Below are 18,942 nucleotides of genomic sequence, written 5' to 3'. Positions count from 1 at the left end.
GGAAAGGGACATTTGGCACAATTGCTTTGGACATCCTCCCTTGTATCTTCCTGCTGCAATAAATAGTGACTGTGCGCTCCTAATGTGGATTCCAGAATTGATGCTACAACACCAGGGTTTCTATTTGTAATCTCCTTGATTGATAAAGCCTGACACCATACCACAACTTAATTTCTCCACTCTCCAAAATATTTTCCAGTTTCTTCATTAGTTTTAACAGATCTGTGAAGCAGAAATGAAGCTCTCAGGGTTTTTCGTTATCTAGAGTTTATTGGCTTGTTCAGTTTCAGAGCTCTCCTCCCACACGACCCAGTGTCCCAACCATCTCCTATTTCTATGTGCTCAAAGGACCATCACCTGATTTTCTTAACCTCAATGATAAAAGTCTTAACAATGTAATTTGACAAGACATTAACACCATGGAACTTATTCTATACAAGAACAAGTTGTTTTCTCATCCCTATCTTGCTCATCCGTAGCCCGTTGTCCCCGCTATGGAACCAGTCACTACCTTTGCACAGTTTTTCTCTATCTGCTTCATTGACTTGAAAAGGTTGGTCATCTCAGAATCCCCTCTTGTGAGTGTGATAGAGAAGAAAATAGAAAATGAGAGACAGAGGAATAAGGAGAAAAAAAAGTAAATATTTCTGCAGCGCTTTATTAATGTTTCATAATAAACATCACAAGCAGTACTTTTAAACCGTGCTATTGTGATGTAGCTAAAAAAACAGACAAGCCCAACTTCCTGAATCTTTCCTTATCAGTGAAATTACTGACACTCAGGATAATTTTTACTTCTTTTGCTTGAAAATCAATGATAGCTTTCCTGTGATAAACCAGAACTGCATAGAGCATTCCTGAGGGGCTATGAACCTGGTCTTATAACACACTACAGGTAAGGTTTTTCCTCCCTTTTTATGGTGGCAGTGAGAGATGTGCTTCATTTGTCAGCGGCGAGATCTTATGGTCCCGCATTGTCAATGGGATTTCCTGTTGAATGCTCCTTGCCCTGCCAGTGGTGGTGCACCATCAGCGAGACCGTAGGTTCTGCTGGCATGAAGGGCAGCAAGATTTCAGTATATACCTTGTGATTAATACTCAATCCCATTGGTAGGAAAGCCCGATTCTTCTTTTCAATACAACTATCTGAGTTAAGAGGGTTTTGTGGCGCAGTGGGTAATGTTCCTGCCTCTGAGCCAGAAGCTCCAGGTTTGAGTCCCCCCCCAGGACTCGTTGGGCAAGGTGCTCAAAACCTGGCCAAACAGGTTGAGTATCAACCTGAAAATTTTTCCAAATGCACCAATCACTGGTGGTCAGAGCAGGAGAGATTCCTGGTCAGTCATGCTTGATGTGGAGTGGCGCCCCTCAAGCTACAAGTCCTTGGCAAAAGACTAGCAACTTGTTCCAGAAATTACTAACTATGAAAACAGAAAAGTCTATTTTACTGCATCATTAGGTGTGGGAAGAGAATTAGAATTGGGAATATACTGAGCAGATAGTGATTCAGCTGATAAGTTCACCAGTACAGTGAACTTACTGGTTCACTATACAGTAAGAAGTCTCACAACACTAGGTTAAAGTCTAACCGGTTTATTTGACAGCACTAGCTTTCGGAGTCTCAAGCTTTCAGAAGGCGTTTGATAAGGTGCCGCACAAGAGGTTGTTACAGAAGGTTAGGGGGCATGGAGTTGGGGGTAGGGTGTTGGCGTGGATAGGGGATTGGCTGTCAAATCGGATGCAGAGAGTGGGGGTCAATGGGTGCTATTCGGATTGGCGGTTGGTGACTAGTGGAGTGCCCCAGGGATCGATGCTAGGGCCTCAGCTATTTACCATTTATATAGATGATCTGGAGGAGGGAACCGAGTGTAAGGTGTCGAAATTTGCTGATGACACCAAGATTGGTGGAACGGCAAATTGTGCGGAGGGTGTGGAAAGTCTGCAGAGGGATCTAGATAGGCTGAGCGAATGGGCGAGGAACTGGCAGATGGAATATAATGTTGGCAAGTGTGAGGTTGTCCACTTTGGTAGGAATAATGGTAGGAAGGACTACTACTTACAGGGCGAAAAGCTGCAGCATGCTACGGTGCAGAGGGACCTGGGGGTCCTTGTGCATGAGTCGCAAAAACCCAGCCTGCAGGTGCAGCAGGTGGTCAGGAAGGCTAATGGGATGCTGGCCTTCATAGCGAGGGGGATTGAATATAAAAGTAGGGAGGTCTTGCTGCAACCGTACAGGGCACTGGTGAGGCCGCAGCTGAAGTACTGTGTGCAGTTTTGGTCGCCGCACTTGCGCAAGGATATTTTGGCCTTGGAGGGAGTGCAGAGGAGGTTCACTAGGCGGATACCGGAGTTGGGGTTGAGCTATGAGGAGAGGCTGAATAAACTAGGCTTGTACTCGTTAGAGTTTAGAAGGATGAGGGGAGATCTCATTGCGACGTACAAGATGATGAAAGGGATGGGTAGGGTAGAGGTGGAGAGGTTCTTCCTGCTCAGAAAGGACAGCAGGACTAGAGGGCACAGCCTCAAGATAAGGGAGGGGTAGTTTAGAACAGAGTTGAGGAGGAACTTCTTCACTCAAAGGGTGGTGAATGTCTGGAATTCTCTGCCCGTTGAAGTGGTGGAGGCTGCCTCGCTAAATATATTTAAGACGCGGGTAGACAGGTTTTTGGTAAGCAAGGGGATTAAGGGTTATGGGGAGAAGGCGGGAAAATGGAACTGAGCCACTTCAGATCAGCCATGATCTTATTGAATGGCGGGGCAGGCTCGAAGGGCTAGATGGCCTATTCCTGCTCCTATTTCTTATGTTCTCCTTCATCAGATGACTGAGGACTTGTGTTCAGGCAGAGCATATAAAGACACAAACTCAATTTACAAGATAATGTAAATATTTGTAAATTGAGTTTGTCTTTATATGCCATGTTTGTGAACAGAAGTCCTCACTTGGAGCTCAAGACTCCGAAAGCTAGTGCTGCCAAATAAACCTGTTGGACTTTAACCTAGTGTTGAGAGACTTCTTACTGCGTTTACCCCGAGGAATTCACCAGGCAAATGAAGCCGCAGGAGTTCTTCCACAAACCCCAAGAGGCAACCACGAACACAATGAGACAGCCAATGTACTGGAATAGCCGACAGAGAGATCTGCAGAGCAGCAACCAAAAAGGAAAGAGTCGAATGGACTCCTCCAGAAGGGCGCTGCGCTCGACTCGATATGTATGCCCAAACCGTCAGGAGGTGCATCAACACAAGATTCATTAATCGCACTCGCAAGACAGCCCCAAACATCACCCAAGCATAACACAACGCCATCCGCACTCTCAAGACCAACCGCAACATTGTCATCAAACCAGCAAAGGAGGGGCCGTCGTCATACTGAATAGAACGGATTACTGCAAAGAAGTCCAAAGATGTGTGGGTTAGGTTGATTGGCCATGCTAAATTGCCCCTTAGTATCCTGAGATGTGTTGGTTAGAGGGATTAGTGGGTAAATATGTAGGGAAGTGGGGTAGGGCCTGAGTGGGATTGTGGTTAGTGCAGACTCGATGTGCTGAATGGCCTCCTTCTGTACTTTAGGGTGTCATTCTAGTGAGAACAAACCAAGTTTCTCCAACCTCTCCACATTGTTAATGGCCTCCATATCAGGCAACATCCTTGTAAAACTTTTCTGTATCTCTCCAAAGTCTCCATATTTTTCTGGCAGTGTGGCAACCAGAATTGAACACTATATTCCAAGTGCGGCCTAATGAACGGTCTATAAAGCTGCAACACAACTTGCCAATTTTTAAACTCAATGCCCCTGCCAATGAAGGCAAGCATGCTGTATGCCTTCTTGACTACCTTCTCCACCTGCGTTGCCACTTTCAGTGACCTGTGTACCTGTACACCCAGATCCTATATTACTCTTAAGGGTTTTGCCATTTATTGTATATTTCCTATCTGTATTAACTCCTATTTGCATAACCTCACATTTGTCCAGATTAAACTCCATCTGCATCTCTCCACCCAAGCCTCCAACCGATCAATATCCTGCTGTATCCTCTGATGGTTCTCATCACTACCCACAAACCCACCAACCTTTGTGTCATATACAAACTTACTAATCAATTCAGTTACATTTTCCTCCAAACTATATATATTACAAACAGCAAAGGTCCCAGCACTGATCCCTGAGGAACGCCACTTGTCACAGCTCTCTATTCAGAAACACACCCTTCCACTGCTACCCTCTGTCTTCTATGACCGAGTCAGTTCTGTATCCATCTTGCCAGCTCACCTCTGATCCCATGCGACTTCACCTTCTGCACCAGTCTGCCATGAGGGACCTTGTCAAAGGCCTTGTTAAAGTCCATGTAGACCACATCCACTGACCTATCCTTATCAATCATCTTCGTCACTTCCTCGAAAAACTTGATCAAGTTAGTGAGACATGACCTCTCCTTCACAAAACCATGTTGCCTCGCGCTAATATGTCCACTTATTTCCGAGTGTACTATTGAATATTTCCAGCATTTGCTTTGATTCCAGATATCCAGGATGAGATTTTACGTCATTGCTCGGACTTGACTGGAAATTCCCGGGTCAGTGGAGGGCTCCGTTATCGGACCTTTGCTGCACCAATTCCATGGCGAGCAATGTACTCGAGTTCTGGCCTCAGAATCTGCAGTATTTTGCTTTTGTATTATTTCTTCTGTGTTTTCTTCGTTTCCTATTCAAGTATCAAATCTTTAATTTGACATGTTAATTGGCATGTTTAATTGGACTTTATCTCAGCTCATCGTTCAGAGACAATACTCCATATTGACCGATGTGTCTCATTCCTCTTTCTCAGGATGTTACCCGTTTGGTAGTTCGTGTCTCAATTCTTTCTCCTTGGGATGGTAACACTCACTGATAACCATCAGTCCCTCTCCCTGATGGAGATTTTTATACACTGACTGATGATAACAGTCTCTGTCTGAGAGAGATATTTCTACATTGATTGGTGATTAACACACTCCCATTTGGGGATATATCTGTACACTGACAGATGTCTATCTTTCCCACTTAGGGAGATATTTATACACTTAGGGTGGGATCTCTATACTGACTGGTGTTGATCTCTCTCCCTCAGGGATACATTTGTACACTGGCTGGTGTCTCTCTCTGTCACTCTGGGAGATACCTATATACTGACTGGTGTCTACTGCTAGGAGATATATGTACACTGACTGAGGTGTATCATTCTCTCACTCAGGGAGATATCTGTAAACGAACTGTGTCTATCTCTCCCTTGGAATTATCTGTACACTGACTGGTCTCTACCACTCAGGCAGATATTTGTACACTGACTGGTGCCTATCTCTCTCAGTTGGGGTGTTTCTGTACACTGACTGTGCTATCAGTTCCTCTCAGGAGACCACAATACGCTGACTGGTGTCTATCAGCCTCTCACTCAGGGGGGAGTCTGTATACCAATTGCTGTCTATTGCTCTCACTTATGATGATTCTGTACATGAATTATGCTGTCAGTTCCTCTCAGGGGAATATAGTGCATTGACTGGTGTCTATCTCTCTCCCTCACGGAGATATCTGTTTACTGACTGGTGTCTATCAGCCTCTCTCTCAGGGAGCTATCTGTACTCTGACTGGGTGCAACAAAAAAAAAAGCCATTCCTGTTAAATCATTGCTTAACTCAATTACAAGACATAAGGAATTGATTTTTCTCTTCATCCCCAAGCGATACCCCACTGAGGGGTGCGAGCTTCACATCTCCAGTCAAGAGTGCCTCTTTGTGACCAGATTCAGGATCTTTAGACAGCACGTGCATGCCAGGTGGGAAGCTGATGTACTGTTGCAAGCTGTAATGATCTAATTTTTCCTGTTTTATGACAGTATGAATGAAATGAGTTAGAGATAGCTGGAGACAGTCAGTACAGCTCTTGGGGTTTGATTAAATAAAACTTTGGAATGTACTTATGTTATGAAAGGCGCTACAAAAATGCAAGTTCTCTCTTTCTCTTCCACCCAGACTAGAAAGGGGAGGAAAGAATGCCTTGGTTTGGTTCAATGGCAGCATTCTCTTTTCTGAGTCAAAAGGTTGTGGGTTCAAGCCCCTCTCCTGCACCTGAGTATCTAATCAAGGTTGACAATACATGGCAGTACTGAGGGAGTGCTGCACCACCTTTCAGATGAGACATCATCTACTCTCTGGGTTAGCAAGATCCCAAGGCAATATACAAAGACAGAGCTGCTCTCCTGGTGTCCTAATATTTGTCCCTTAGTAGGGCAATTAAAGATTGAACAGATAAGTTAGGAAAGTGGACTTAGTGAGTGTTAGATCAACTTTCATTGTATTAAATGGCAGAGCAAGCTCCAAGGGCTAAACAGCCTACTCCTGTTCCTATTTCTCATGACCGATGCAAGATCACTAGAATCATTTATTTTATTGCTGTTTGAGAGTTTGGCTGGATGCAAATTGGCACAGAGATAGGTGACCAAAGAAAGCACCACACTCCTTGGGTAAGCCTTATTGCAGATTCCAAGCTTCTAAATCTGTTTCCTTGTGCTTTTACTGCTCGCTCCCACCGACATGGATAACGAGGTAGCTGTTCCACTGAGACAGCCTGTTACACTGGCCACATTCTCTGCTTTCTTGCCACAGTACTGCTGACTAGTAGCAAGACTGCTCCCAAGGGCAGTAGAAGGGAGAGTTAAAGAGGCAAGCCCTTGGTTTAGCCTCCTTGACCCCATGCAACTGCTGTCTTGTTCTTGAGGTGGACAGAGTCTGAATTATCTGTCAGCAATCTTGAGAGGCATTTTTACAGGGGTTTTAGGTCACTTTAACTGAAGCTTGCATCATCGTGATATTGTACTGCTCCACTGATCTGCTGGGGGCTTGGCCTGCATATGGCATTAACCCTAATCTAGACGGATGGGTTCAGTCATGACAGCAGAAAAAGCCACTTCTGACAGTTTACTCTTTACAGAATACACTTCATATTTCATAAGACGACCCATTGTGCCCCGATTCTCGGTTTCCTGGCTCTTGCTCTCACACTTGGCTCCACACAATATCGTTGATCTGGAATGGTGGAACTGCCACAAAGATTCCTTTGGGTTACTGGGAGTCAAAAGTGTGTGATGTTTTATCAGGAGATAACTAACTTGATGTTCCAAACTCCTCTTAATAAATCTGTTAATTTGGGGCTGTGCAATGATTCTTGTATTTGAAACATTTGAGGCTGCTAATTTGTTTGCACAATCAAGATCATGAATATCTTTGGGTTCCTTCATGCTAACGTGGCTGCAAGTGCCTGTGCAACTGTGTGTCTTTTGTTTTATCCTTGTACATTAACCACTGAGGAGGATCTTGTGGTGCAGTAGGTAGTATTCGTACCTCTGAGCCAGACGCTCAAGGTTCAAGTCCCACCCCAGGATTTGATAGTCGAGGATGGCGTGTCCATAATTCAGCCAAACCATAAAATCCTTCCCAACATGCCAATGACTGGTGACAAGAGCGGGAGAGATCCCTGTTCACCATGCTTGATGTGGAGTGACACCCTTCAAGCTATAAGCCCTTGACAACAGGCTAGTGACCTGTCCATGGATTTCTAGCTATGGAAACAGACAAAAGTTTGTCTTAGTGAACCACTTGGTGTGGGAAGGGAATGAAATTGAAATATTAACCTCTAGAGGTAAATTTACTTATACAGTCTAAACACTGAGCTTAACAAGGTGGAGATTAATAGTATAAGCATCTGCACATTATAGTCCAAGTGACTGCAACAACTATTAAATTGGCAGTAGTGCAGTATTACAAACTAAGTGGTGTGCCACATTACCGCTGAGCATAACGTCTCTCACCAGTCTTAGGATGAGTCTACAGTTCAAACTCACGGCAGCTTCAAAGTGTGGTGAATTGCGTGGCGTCCTTATCTTTAGAGCTGCCCCACCACAAAGGGTCCCACATTCAAGATCAAATAATGTACCTCATATCTAACCTCACACGTCCAAATATGAAGAGAAAGGGTGGAACGTGGGAACAAAATGAAGATAAAGAAGAAAACACATTGAAATTTTAGGATATTTGATAGCTATTCAGAATGTCCAATGCATTACTTATTAACAAGTTTATTTTCTTATCATTTGACACGGAACGTTTTGTTGGAGGAGGAATACACAGCAATTTATATGCAAATTCAATGGTTCTTAACAACGGATATGGGGCAGAGTTCAATAGTGTAAAGAATGGGTATTCTTCAGAACCATGGCACATGCCCCGTAGGCTGCAGTTTGGAAAGCATGGATTGAATATTCCTGGAGTCTGCCTAACTCTATGGGCCCTTAAAAATGAAAGATGTGAGTTCTGCCCTTCACTTTGACAGATCCCATTTTTGCCCACCAGAAAGTGGGGGTGAGGGGGGGGGGCATAATTCACATAGGCAGGGAACTCAAATACAGTGGGGCCATTTGAACTGAGTTCAAAAAGGCCTGATTTTGATTAGTCTGAGGGTCTCTAATTGACTGAGTAGGCGTAATCACAATGTAAATATCATAATCTGAATTCTTTTTAAATAAGAAAAGCAGGGTTAAGTGGTCAGTAATAGTTTAAAAAAAGCTGGACTGCTTTAATTAATAAACCACCTGGTATAGCTCAGATAAAAACATTATCATTTTTGCAGTGCAAATAGAGATCTTTGTTGACACCTCCCAAGGTTTATCATGTTATTATGAACGTCTGGCTATGTTGCAAGAGCAACAAAAATGTCAGGGACCCCAAGTTCACAGATAGATTGACACTTTAAAAGGCTATTCAAGGATTATCTGTCTTTAATGTGCATTGAATAGGTGTTTGTTTATTTTTATAAGAGACTAACCATTTGAGGAGATTTCAAAGTTTTGACTGGTGTTTGTGAAAGGAAGCCTTTTTTTCTCCATCACATGATTGAAGTGAAACTGTATTAGATAGTTAGCAGTTTATTTTTTTCATCTCCACACGGTGCATGAGCTCTGCCCAATCCAGATACTGGGTGAATGCCTGTGGAGGTGAAATGCGATAGTATGAAGAAGCATCAGGGACGGAGTGGGGGCTTGAGATGGCATGGAAGGGACATGGAAGTGAGAGGGGGCGATGAGTTGTGAGGGGTGAGGGCTAGAAGACCTTGCAGCCTCTAAACAACTGGGACAAAATCCCAGAGACCAAGGTGAGCCTTCTAACCAGCTCACCTCTGCAAGCACCTAGTCTGGTGGCCATTTGTGAGCTATTTCCATGGTCAGCAGGTCTCTCTTTATCCTATTCTCCCACATCCATGGAGTGAAAATTGGGTTGAACAAGGCTCCTTATATTGAGGCAAGTCTGTTGTGTCAGGAAATTTCTCAACTTGAGAAACCCACCTGTGTGGTGAAAACCCGGCACATTTTCTGGGCAATTTTACGTTCCTGGCTTAAGACAACTGGATGGAAAGAAGGTGCCATCAAAAGAGGAGCAAGAAATATCACAATCATTAAAAAATGATATTTTAAAGGTATTAATCATTTGTGAATTGGGTCCTTCATGAAATAAACCAAAGGAGAGTTTATTAAATATAAGTAGGAACATGCTTATGCCATTCAAGCCTGTTCTCCCATCTAATTAGATAATGGTTAATCTATCCCTCAACCCCATTTATTTACCTTCCTTCAGTATCTCTTTGGCACCTCATGTAGTAAAAATCTGTTGATTTTCAGTTGTGAAAATTTCTATTCAACACCAGCATTCATTGCTTTTTCTGGAAGAGAGTTTCAGATTTCTGTCATGCTCTATCCCCCTTATTTTACTCCAAGCTAAAATTTTATTACTCCCAATCTTCACTTGAATTGCCCAACCAGATTTGTTGTATGTACTCTACTGCACCCACTTTTCTCATAAGACATCTCCTTCCAGCCTCAACCCTCTAACCTCAAAGGACTACAACCAAGTTTATGCAATAATCCTTAGAATCCTAATCTCTGGTATCATAGGTGATGAAACAGTGATGTAGCCCTTGTGAGGCTAATACATTCTTCTTAAAATGCATTGGCCAGAATCAAACACAGTGCTCCCGGAACTCTGTGACTAAATCCGCAATCCCAACCTCTGAGAAGGACAAAGGCACCAATCACATGATGACACCACCTGCAAGGTCTCCTCTGAGTCACTCACCATCTTGGACTGGGAAATATATCACCATTCCTTCACTGTTGCTAGGTCAAAATCCTGGAACTCCTTCCCTAACAGCATTGTGGGTGTACCTACACAACTGAGACTGCAGTGATTCAAGAAAGCAGTTCACTACCACCTTCTCAAGGGCAATGAGGGATGGGCAATAAATGCTGGTCTAGTGAGTGATGCCCACATTCCATGAAAGAACAGAAAAAAAAACAAGATTCTGTACAACTGAAGTTCTGCACAACTGCCTCTGCTTACCGTGCTTATTTTCAGGACCAATTAATAATTTCCCTTAAAATTTTCATCCCTTCTTCCAATTACACACAGCAAAACAGTGCTCTAGCTGTCCTGCTGGAATAAATTGTAGCTTCAATATAGCCACACTTGGCTTAGGCTCTTTCCCATTTAACAGGCCAAGCAAGAATAAGCTAGGATTTCTCGTCATCCTTTTACACTTCCACTATGAAGCGGCTTGATATTGGATGTTCCCCCAAGTCTCAGTAAGTTAATTCACCTATTTCACACCAAGCATGCTCCTACAGCTTCAAATAAAGCAGCATCAAATTTCCCAGACAGAATAATAGGTTACACACATCTTAGCTGAGTGTCATTATTGTAGAATTACAAAGGGATGGCCATTTTACCCAGCATGCCCCATGTTGGTGTTCCGGCTTCAACCTGCCTTTTCAAATCCAATTTCATACCTTTGTCCTGAACCTATCATTTTTTTCTTTTTCAAATGTTGTCCAATCCTTTCTTTAATGATATTAGAATCTAACAACGTGACTTAAATTTACCTGGTAGGAAACTGACGAAATTGGTTGCGATGTTGAGTTTATACTCTAACAGGTTTTGCTCTTTATTATTGACAAAAGAAAGACTTGGATTTTTATAGGGTTGTTTAAAACACTAGAAGTCTTGAAATGCTTTTCAGCCAATGAAATATTGTCACAGTTGTCATGTAAGGAACATGGCAGCCAATTTACAAACAGCAAGATCCCATAAACAGAAATGTGACCACGACCAGAGAATCTATTTTTGTGGAATTGATGATTGATGTTGCATGTTAAAAAGATTCACTGGAATGGATTGAGGTAAGATCCTTGGAATAAGTGTGTGTACCTGGTCAGCCAGTGAAGTGGACAACATGTTCATCAGCTCCCGTTCTGCAGTCAAACGCCACATCTGCTCCCATTTCATTTTCCTCAGCTTGTCCAACAGCAGCAGGATAACACCTGAAAAATACAAAACACATTTATTTTGAGAAAATCCATCAAAAGTCCAGAGGCAAAAAAATTGGTAATTACATATAAACACAAAGTAGGAGTGGGCCATTTGGCGCTTTGAGCCTGCTCTGCTATTCCATATGATTATGGCTGATCCTTGAGCTCAATGCCATATTGAGTTGCCTTCCAGAGGAAAATCGAATGGATCTGAAAGAGTTATTAAAATCACATGGACAAGTATGTGGGAATAAGTTTGCAAGTACTATGATGGCTATATTTGATATCGTTGTGGAAAATGCTGTTCCAATTAAACAACATCCTTGCAGACATAACCTTCTCAAATTGGTGCAGGTTCAGGAGAAACATGTTTACTCAGCCTGAGATACAATAGTTGAAAGTCTCGATTGATCACATAAAACTGGTGGAGGTGAAGAACAATTCCCACTTTCTCCCCAAACCCCTTAATGCCATTAAAATCTAAAAAAAAATTTCTCTTGTATGCATTCAGTGACTCGGCCTCCACAGCCTCCTGTGGTAGAGAATTCCACATCTTCACTATTCTTTGAGTGAAGAAACCTTTCCTTATCTCAGCCTTAAATGGTCTGTCCCATATCCTGATACTGAGTCACCTGGTTGTAGATTCCCCAACTAGGGAAAACATCCTCCCTGCATCCAGTCTGTCTATCCTGTTAGAATTTTATTTGTTGCAATCGCCAATTCATCAGTTACCATCAATTTCACACACACAAGAAAACACAAATTTCAAATCTAGGAGCTGAATTCCCGCTGAATAAGGTCCCTCTAGTGCCATCCTCCCAAATTGCAACTCAGCTATCTCCTCAGCAGATCATCCAGAAGTTGTTTAAAGGGGCCCAGTGTCCTGGATTGACCCACACTTCCTGGCTGTCACTGTTGAACAATCTCTGTGTAAATAAATCGTTCTCGGTGTCTCTCTCAAATTTGACCTGTTGAATTGATAAGCCACAAGTAAGTTGTCCAAAGAAAGACAACCTTAATTTCTTATTGATCTTTGAAGGTAATAATTTAAAAATGCATCAATTAATCTTGAAGTCAATCTGAAACGTGTCCTCCTTATTCAAAAGAACCAAATCATGTTCTATTATACTGGACTTCAATACAACCAGTCAGTTCCTATTAGACTCCATTCAATAGAATTCCTACAGATTAAATTAGCTTCCTTTGTACTGAACAGATATCCATTGCATCAAACCAATTTCTACTTAGTTCTACTGCACACATTGCAGTGCATTAAATGAGATTCAATCCCATTACACAATAGGGTACATCTTTCGAGTCCTCTCTTGAAAAATTTTCAAGAGAAGGGAAACTTCATGTAATTTTTCAATGCACGCCTGTACTCCGAGTTGAGATGCGAGTGCTCATACAAACATACTAACAAGGAGCTGGAATAGGTCATTCAGCCCCTCAAGCCTACTCTGTCTTTTAAAAAGATCATGGCCGATTTGATAGTAACCTCAATTCTGCATTCCGCCCACCTCGATAACCTTTCACCCCTTGAATACAAGAAGCTCCCCGCCTCTGACTTAAAAATATTGAAAGACTCTGCTTCCACCTTTTAAGAAGAGTTCCAGAGACTTACGATCTTTTGAGTGAAAAAAATTCATCTTATCTCCATTTCAAATGGCGAGCCCTTATTGTTAAATAATGACCCCTAGTTCTAGATTCTCCCAAAGAGGAAACATCCTCTCCATATCCACCGTCAAGGCCCCTCAGAATTTTATATGTTTCAACCAAGGTGCCTCTTAAACGCTAGTTGATACACGCCTAACCTCTCTGATCTTTCTTCATAAGGCAACCTGCCCATTTCTGGTATTATCCTGTAAACCATCTCTGAACTGCTTCCAATGCATTTTCATCTTCCTTTAAATAAGGAAACCAAAAATGTACACAATACTCCTGAAATGATCTCACTAGTGCCCTATAAAACTGAAGCATAATCACCATACTTTTGCATTTAATTCCCCTCACATTAATTGATAACATTTTATTAGCTTTCCTAATTACTTGCTGTACCTGCACAACAGTATTTAGCGATTCATGCTCTAAGATCCCTCCGCATCTCAGAGCTCTGCAATCTCTCATCATCCAGCTTCTCTTTTATTCTTCCTGCCAAAATGGACAAATTCACATTTCACAGAATCATAGAATCTCTACAGTACAGAAGGGAGCCACTTGGCCCATCGAGTTTGCACCGACCACAATCCCACCCCAGGTAATTACCCTGCTAATCCGCCGACACGAGGTCAATTTACCATGGTCAATCAACCTAATCCACACATCTTTGGACTGTGGGAGGAAACCGGAGCACCCAGAGGAAATTCATGCAGACACAGGGAGAACATGCAAATTCCACACAGACAATGACCCGAGGCCAGAACTGGACCTAGGTCCCTGGTGCTGTTAGGCAGCAGTGCTAAGCACTGTGCCATCGTGCTGCCCATGTTATTTCTCATTTGTCAAATCTTTGCCCACTCACTCAACCTACTTATATCTTTTTGTATCTTCCTTATGTCCTCTGCATATTCTATTATTCCAATATACAATCAGACAGCATTGAAGGAAGTTATTCAGCTACAGTGTGTGTATAGTTATCAGTGAGAGTTACTCACTCAGTCCATTTACCTGCACTCCTGTAAATTTTTCCCTTCAGGTAATTATCCAAATTCCTTTTGAAAGTTAAAATTGAATCTTCCTTCATCACTTTCTCAGGCAGTGTGATTGAGATCACTGCGTGAACAAGATTTTGCTCATGCCATTCCAGTTCTTTTTGCCAAGTGCCTTCAGTTGGTGCCCTCTGGTTCTCAATCATTCCAACAATGAGAGCAGCTTCTCCCGATCCACTCTGACTAAACCCCAAGTAATTTTGGGTACCTCGATCAAATCCCCTCTCAATATATATAATTTTGTATATATACATGGAATACATACATAAATAAACTAAAGGTATCTCCTGATTACACCAACTTGAATTCCTGCAAAGAAAATTAAAGAAAGGAATTTGCATTTATGTAGCAAGAAATCCCAAAGCTCTTTCCCACATCCCATGAAGTACTTTTTGAAATGCTGTCAGTGTTACAGCAATTTATGCCCAGCATGGACAGAATGTTAGTCTCTGCTAAGGCCTGCCATTCCTGGCACCTGCACACCCATCCTTGGCCTGACTGGAAATTAATGGGTGGAGGATGAAGCCAGCCCACCCTCATGCCAATTGAGGCCCTTGATAGTGGCCAGTCAGAAGCTACTTCATTCACGCCCCAAGCTTTTGGCTAGCAGGAGAAGGTTGGCAACAAGTGTGAAGTTTAGTAGCTGAGTCTTCAGGGCTCCTCATCCCCAGGGCCTACTACCCTGGTCCTGCTGAGAACTCACTTCCAACTTACCTGCCATCTAGATCTTGCCGCTCCTTTGAGTCCAATGGCCTCCACTCCCAGTGGCGCCTCTAGGGCTGGAGAGCTACTAGCCAATCAAATGGCCAGCAGCTCTCGGAGGCGGAGCTTCCTCTCCTCTCTGTTTTAATGACATGAGCGAAAACTCCTCTGACCTCCTCTGAAATACTGCAGTGGGATCTTTTATCTAATAGGGCACCAGGCTTCAGTTTAAATGCTTATCAGGAGGATGGCACCTCTGACAGTGTAGCACCTCCTCAGTACTGCATAATAACATTAGCAGTCCCATGAAACGTAGCTCCAACTCCTTTGAAAGTAGGAGACTGGGTTTTCTGATTCTTATCACATTAGGCTATGATTTTTCTCCCATCGTAATGATAGGGCAGAAGGTTGTGAGTGGTTAAGCATTCACAGCAGAAAGCCCTGCACCAACTCATTTGCACTACAAACCATTCAAACTGCACAAATACTCATACAGAACAACTCTGCATTAGAATATGCCCCATCATCTTTCTTTAGATGTGATTCTGAAGTGTCAAATCACTCTTCATACCCTCTTTGACAAAGTTGAGCACAAATTGTCAACTAACACGTTATGTTTTAATGGAATATTAAATTGATGTCCCGTTTGGCCTGATAATCACATATCATTATTTGAAGATAACCAGAGAGTTCTTCCCACATCCTGGTCAACATTTAACCTTTAACTAATTTTATTGGAACAGATTAGCTAGTTATTTATCTCAGTGCTGTTGGGGCAGGTTGCTGTGCACAAAAGGCTACCCTGTTTGCCTACATGATAACAGTAACGAAGTACTTCATCAACTGAATGGCCTTGGGATTCCCTGATGTCACGAAAGCGCTATATCTAAATGCAAGTCCTTCTTCTAAACACACAACATTCCAACATTTCACCGTTGTTTGGCATGATGTTCTGGGAGTTACCCTACTTAAATGTACAAATACACAGAGGGTGGAAGAGGTTCACTGCTGTGTTGAGGCTCTGTCGCATACTGAGGTCAAGTCTTCACCACAATGAAAAGGAATTACGACTGAAAGAGGAACAATTAATGGCTGTATAATGGATGAAACTACACATTGACCAGGAACACAAAAAGTACAAAATGGAGGAAGACATTGTAAAATGTCCCAAAATGCCTTACAGCCAATAAAATACTTTTGAAGTATGTTTTCTTTTAATTCGTTCATGGGATGTGGGCAATGCTGCTAAGGCCAGTATTTAGTTTCCCTAATTGTCCTTGAACTGAATTTCCAAGGGCAGTTAAGAGTCAACCACATTGTTGTACATCTGGAATCACATATAGGCCAGACCAGGTAAGGATAACAGATTTCCTTCCCTAAAGCACATTCGTGAACCAGATGGGTTTTTATGGACAATGGTGTCATGGTCATTTTTCGTCTCTTAATTCCAGATTTTTATTGAATAAAAATTTCAACATCTACCATGGTGGGATTTGAACTCGGGTTCCCAGAGCATTGCCCTGGGTGTATAGATTACTAGTACAGTGACAACACCACAAAGCTACTACTTCCCCTTAGTGCTGCCGCTATTGTAATGGAAGGAATGCAGTAGAAACTTTAATAAAAGATGGTGACTAAAAAGGGCACTGGGTGTAGAGTACTGAAAGTAAAAATGGACATTTGGATTGCACGGTGGCACAGTGGTTAGCACTGCTGCCTCACAGCGCCAGGGACCCAGTTCAATTCCTGGCTTGGGTCACTGTCTGTGCGGAGTCTGCACGGGTTACCTCCGGGTCTTCTGGTTTCCTCCCACAGTACAAAAGATGTGCTGGTTAGGTGCATTGGCCATGCTAAATTCTCCCTCAGTGTACCTGAACAGACGCTGGAATGTGGTGACTGGGGGATTTTCATAGTAACTTCATTGTAGTGTTAATGTAAGCTTACATGTGACACTAATAAATAAACTTTAAAAATTATCAGGCTCAAATATAGTGTCAGTGAAACATCAAAATTCTATCCACAAGTGACAGGAGCCTTAGCTGCAAAGCTGGAGATTTAGAGGCCTGCTCTGACAGACATGACAATGACAGACATTTGGCTGATCTCTAGGGCAACAAGATTTTTTTCACATAGCTAGGTGTGGAAAAAAAAGTTTTTTTTTAAAGGATGTATTTATAGGAAGTTTTCCATTCTACGTTTGCCACAAAATGCAACAAGTCCCCCAAAGCTAGTACAGTACAGAGTAATGTTCCACATAAACATACAGAAAAGATCAGTCTATTGGGTAAATAATTAAAAATCTTAAGCCAATTAAGAATCAATTTTCAACTTTGCATCGAAGGCACACGGTTCCCACCTTTCAGTGATTTACCAGTGCACACTGGGAAGAATTTTTAGGGTGAAACTGACAAGCTGGGAAGGTTTGGTCAGTGACACTGAAGAGCTCCAGCTATGGCCATTGAGAAGCTGCTGTTCCAAATACGTCTTCTCCCAGAGGATGCTTTCACTGCTTAGCAAGTATTTGCCAGCTTCTTGAAAGCTACTTCACCTGCTTAACACTTCAGTCACCTTCAGCTGTGCCTCCCTGCTGTCAGACTTCACTGCGATATGGTAACAGTTTATACAGCCTTGCCGAGGGGCAAGAGGAGCAGCATTACCCTGGCCAACAGCAGAACGAGCAATTCCACCCACAGCACCAGCTGCTTCCCCTCAGTTACATGTCCCTCCACAGTGCAGAGGGGGCAGACTCTGAGATCCAGATGGAAGGAGGTGAGATCCCAGCACAGGTTTTATAGGCAGCTGCCTCGATATGTGAGAGCACCAATATCTCAGAAGGTTCAAACTCTCCCGGCAGGTCAGTGATGACTGCTACAGCCCCCTGCAACAAGTTCCTCTTCTCCATGGAGCAGATGGGCATACACTGCCATTAGCTCATTAGGTGCTTTTCAAATCCTGTGGCAGAACCTAGAAACAAGAGAGAGATCCAGGGATGGGATGGGGTGCAGTCTCTCCATTTATATGGTTGCTGCATCCTCAAGAACCCAAGTGCGAGTGAACCTTTGTAAATCATGTCACAGTCCCTTCAATCAGAGATCCTTTCTTTGACAGAAAGACAGCCTCACTTGATGGCCTTCTCTAATTCATCATATAATCCTGAAGCAGGACACGACTCTGAGAAAGAGCCTCGGCAAAGTCCATTCCATCACCATTCTTCATCCGACAAGGACAAAAATGTGTAAATACTGTCCTGTGTGCCCATTTCTCCCTAAAGGAAACCTCGAACAGTTGGAACAGAATTTCTAGGGCTCTCATATTAAGGTTGACAGATGGGATGTGATAATGTATGACGTAGATGACGATGCACGACTGACACTAATCAGTCACGTATTAGACTCTTGAAAGAGAGATTGGAGTCATGCCTAGGAGCAATGTGCCTACTCTAGAATCTGCTTAGATGTAGTACTTATAAACAAAAGTGAAGCAGATACCACAGCCTGTCTAAGAACCAAATACATGCCTAGAGTCCAAAACAGAAGGATCCAATCTCAGGACAGACAAGATGATGTGATACTAAAAAATAAAAAGGAGATGGATGATAAACCAAATCCAGCTATTTTCCCTGGTCCGTATTCACTGTATCCTAGCATATTAATTTGTGACACGGATCACATTCTCTTGCTGAATGGTGCAGCAGGACTGAGGAGCTGAAAGGCCTATCCTGCTCCTTATTCTAAAGTTTGTAAAAGATAAATTAAGGAGAGAAGCAAATGGGAGTAAGGTGGAGAGCTGCGTTAGTCACATGAACTAACAGGAGAGGCTGCAAATGATCACGTTGCTTTTCCACAAGTTTCTTCAATTCCTAGTTAGCTATTGTGTTATAGCATTGGACTACAATTAATCCAAACTGATGCTTTCATTTCAATGGATCGGAGTCAAACAGTGAATGAAGTGAAGGGGAAGTAAGTTGTTTTGTAAATAGACAATAAAAGCTAGCAATCTGATTCGAATCAGGAGACGCGCTGTATATCCAAGACATGCATTGGTTTTAACATATGACCTACTCTTCATAAATTCTTCTCTGATGTAATCCTCTTTACGAATTTCATGGGTAGAGCCCTCTTAGTTCATTGCGACACAATTTACACAACA

The 18,942-nt window shown here is 42.6% G+C and overlaps 1 protein-coding gene across 6 annotated transcripts in view; it reads right to left on the bottom strand.

The window, feature by feature from the left end:
* LOC145344001 (xylosyl- and glucuronyltransferase LARGE1) overlaps positions 1-18,942 on the bottom strand; it is a 448,675-nt gene that overhangs the window by 115,169 nt on the left and 314,564 nt on the right. For all 6 annotated transcript variants that reach the window (XM_080190638.1, XM_080190643.1, XM_080190639.1 and 3 more), the window contains one exon: positions 11,283-11,395. In XM_080190638.1, coding sequence (XP_080046764.1) covers positions 11,283-11,395 — 113 coding nt within the window. The remainder of the gene's footprint in view (positions 1-11,282; positions 11,396-18,942) is intronic.

The sequence above is a fragment of the Carcharhinus amblyrhynchos genome, chromosome 6 (genome assembly GCF_965287045.1).
Source record: "Carcharhinus amblyrhynchos chromosome 6, sCarAmb.v2.hapA, whole genome shotgun sequence".
Taxonomy (NCBI): Eukaryota; Metazoa; Chordata; class Chondrichthyes; order Carcharhiniformes; family Carcharhinidae; genus Carcharhinus; species Carcharhinus amblyrhynchos.
Note: the sequence above shows the minus strand (reverse complement) of the source record. Positions and strands in the feature narration are given on the sequence as shown.